Source organism: Eurytemora carolleeae, unplaced genomic scaffold (assembly GCF_000591075.1).
Source record: "Eurytemora carolleeae unplaced genomic scaffold, Eaff_2.0 scaffold975, whole genome shotgun sequence".
Taxonomy (NCBI): Eukaryota; Metazoa; Arthropoda; class Copepoda; order Calanoida; family Temoridae; genus Eurytemora; species Eurytemora carolleeae.
Window position 1 is genome coordinate 129,615 of NW_019396863.1, and position 3,858 is coordinate 133,472.

Sequence of the window (3,858 nt, forward strand, 5' to 3'; positions counted from 1 at the left end):
CCTGGTTAAACAGCCTGCTACTGATCTCATCTATACTCGGATCAGGGTGCAGTCTGTATTCTTGCTCCCAAGTCTTCCCTGTGTCCCAAACATCAACTTGTGGGACATCAGCAGACTGATGGGAGCCGGTGTCCCCAAGAGCAGGGGACAAAATGCTTCTCAGCTCTGTATTAAGTTCCTCCAGATCACTGACGACGTCCCGGAGTATCTGTGAGACATCTTCCATCCCCTCATCATCATCCCTGTCCTCTACAGCGTCCTCAGCTACGTCTTCATCCTCTGAGGCTGGAGCAGTGACAATGGAAGCATTCCCACTGACAAGAGGAGCAAGATCTGCAGGATCCACTTCATCTACATCTAAGCAGCTTCATTGATGTAAGCTGGATTCATCTTCTTCTAAGTAGCTCATCCTGTTAAGTTCCCTCTGTATGCTGTCTGTGCGTGTATATAGCACAGGACCCGGAGCGGTATAGTGCAGGAGACTTGTGTGTGTCTTCTGCTACGGCTTGGGTTGTACTGATCTCTGGCATCCCGTTGAATTCAAGGGACTGTTCACTCATATTAAGGGCAATCCGAAATACAACATTAAAGGATTGCAAAATTTATTTGTAAACTAGAAGTAAAGAAGATGCTCCATAATACATAAGCAGTAGGACAAATGTACAAACAGTATAAAACTATAAATACAAATAATAAATAGATTTTAAATGGATGGAATTAATTCTTTTTCATTTTCATATATACAACTTAGTTAATTATTGACTGCAAGGATAGAAAGGTGTTTAAGGGCTTGAATTTTGTACAAGGAGAACCAGAAAACTGTGGAATAGGAAGACGACATTGTAACAATGTTAGTGTACTGTGCACACTGCATAATTGCTGTGCCCATGTCAAATGGATTATTTCAAGTCATAACTTGAGTCTTAAAGTCGTCTTTCGCTTCCACAGTTTTCTGATTCTCATCGTAGTATTTTTAGTTAATTGCTGGTGTTGTAAACCTGGACAAAACTATTTCAGTATTTCTTATTAATACTTTTTATCCAAAACTTAAATTAATTTCTCAAAATCAGCTATTTTTCTTTGAGTTACAAATTCAACGATGAGATGTCTTTCCACTGATTTTACTGTGTGCTTAAATCTATCTTGATTTATTGTTTGTTGTTGAGAGCTTTCAGTTTCTGTTCGCAGTACTTCACACAGTTAATCAGAATATCCTTCTCACACATACGCAGCTGGCAGGTTGATCGGTCCTTATCATCCTTAAACAAAATTAAACTTCATCAGAATTTTGTCAACTTTCATTATTTACCATATTAAAACAGGTCCTATTTAATTGCAAGAAAAATAGTATTATAATCTCTCCTGTCTTAGATACCCCACTGGTAATAGTCTTTTCTGTTAATCTCCTGTAATTGTTTTCCTTCAAATATTATTTTGATATATATATATAAATTTAGTTTATAGCTTTTTAGTAGGGTCAATGCCTTATAAAACAACCATCTCTGAATATATGGGCCCTCACTACATCGGAATTTCTAATGCATAGTGAAAAATTTCAAATATACCTTTAATTCCTTCATAATTAGCTCGTCTTGCTCGCGTGTGGTTGGGTAAGCTCTGAGGAGAAGGGCACACCGAGTTATCATATACTGCATAGCTTTACTATCTACATCTAACTCAATCTACAATATTAACAATGTTTAATCATATACTGCATAGCTTTACTATCTACATCTAACTCAATCTCCAATTTTAGCAATGTTTTATCATATACTGAATAAATCTAACTCAATCTACAATATTAGCAATGTTTTAACCTCACACGATCCCAGTGAAGGCTTATGAATGGTTAGAATTGAAAAAAATTTGCATCAACAAATTTCAATTTTTAAAAATCCACGAAAAAAAATCATTGAATCAAAGAGTAAAAATGAAAAGTTTAAATCACCCTAAAACCCTATTTTTTTAGAATTGAAGTGAAAATAATAGATCAAATCTAAAGCTTGGTTTTACAATTTGTGATATTTAAATTTGTTGATAAAGAAGGCCTTTAATTATTTTTCTATATTTATTTACATTTATTTTCATAAAAGTATTAAAATTTTTCTTATAAAAATGAGGAGGGGTAGAGAGCTTGGGACTTTCAAATTAATAAATGTCTAGTTTATGTAAAAATGGAGATTAATAATACCGGATTACACTAAGAATTAAAAATACCTTTAAGTCTAGAATATTCTCCGCCTGCTCCTTATCCTGCCACTCTGTCAGCTGGGTTTGATCCATCTGTAGAACCCGGAGAAAAGCGACTAGCTTTCCGTCCAAAGGTTCCTCAGTCCTGTTCAGATAAAACTTCTGACTAACAACCCCAACCTTCTCCAATAAGGCGAGGCGGGCGGCGGCTAGTGCGTCAGTTTTTGCGACACCAAGACGGAGAGTGAGACAGTCCTCCTGATTATCTGGAAACACAAAACCGTTGTGTATAAGAAGATCACAGTTTGCACGAACTCCGTAGAAGATGGTCAGCTGTTCTCCTTTAGTAAACTTACGTTGTGCGTAGCAGATAGAATAATGGTTTTCAATATCATAATCTGTTGAGACCTGACCTTCGTCATGGTTCGCCATATCCCAGAACGGAATTAAAGCATTACACTCTCCAGGACCTTCCTTAAGGGGAACAACATTCTGTCTCGTCATCACAGTTGATACCGCCCACCTATACTCGTCAAAGGTCAGATAATCTTTCAACATGGTGTTTGCAAACAGACGATAAAAATACGCATATTGACGCGCAACAAACTTGTATTGTTTTAGAGCATCCTCCATAGCAGGAGATCCTTTTAATCCTTCCAGTTGTTTGGGAGAGTAGTAGAGAACCGTGGAGTAGGAGTGTGGAAGGATATTGATATAAGGTTCCCAGATAGAAGCAGGAGAATTCCGTTCTATCAACAGGTGAACTGCTAGAACTACATTTGGCATGGTTTGCAGTAAAGGATCTCTCTCAATGAGGGATCCGATAGAGGAAGATTTAGCTGTTTCAACGGACATCATGGCTTTTTGGGGGATCTTGATCACCTCTTCTCCTTCAACCATGTCTTCAGTAACACGCAGACCTAATCCTTGAACTCCGTAATCTGCTATCTCAACCTGTAATTGAGTAACTTAATGTATTCTGAAAAAATTAACTGCTTGATAAGATGGAGTTAATCTAAATAAACTATAAAGATAGGAGTTTAACTCATTAGACGGTAAACAATATAATGCATTAGGCAGTGCCAGGTTCATAATTTTTGATTGACCGAAATGACCAAATCCTGGTTTCTTCCTGTAATATCTAGAGGCATCAGAAGGAGACATTGATGAGCGATAACTTTACGAAAAACTTTACAAACCTTCTTAATATCCGCTCCTAGACCTTCTAGCCAGGCCGTGAAGGGTTTAACAGCAGATCTTCTATCAGGAAGGGTTCGACACATGGAATGCCCTGATTCGATCTCCCGAACCCGTTCCACCAAACCAGAAATCTCCTGGAACTCCTCCCATTGTTTAGCTGGAGTAATAGGATCCGAGGCAAAATTACTAGAAACTTGAAACAGCTTATCCACAACCTAAGATGTTTCTATATACAAATCACTCTCATTCCCAGAGAAATAAGAAATGAAAATTTAAGAAAAGATATGTCTAAAATTTCCATACCCCACTCTCTAATTTCGATAGGATTACTTCGTTTTCATGTGGATGTAATATATTAAATTTGAAAACACATTAGCATCATATGAAGTTAGTCAAATACTAAACACAAAAATGAAAATTAAATTTTAAACTAAAGAATTATTGAACCGGTAATTTCCTAGAGAACGA

At 37.0% G+C, this 3,858-nt stretch overlaps 1 protein-coding gene across 1 annotated transcript; it reads right to left on the reverse strand.

The window, feature by feature from the left end:
- Positions 1-697: 697 nt before the first annotated feature.
- On the reverse strand, positions 698-3,605 carry LOC111709508 (histone-lysine N-methyltransferase setd3; the record flags this gene model as incomplete). Its single annotated transcript, XM_023483191.1, is given in 4 exon segments — positions 698-1,259; positions 1,566-1,682; positions 2,218-3,144; positions 3,390-3,605. Coding segments are annotated over 4 exon segments (1,371 nt in total), but the record flags the coding sequence as incomplete, so codon positions are not given.
- Positions 3,606-3,858: the final 253 nt, after the last annotated feature.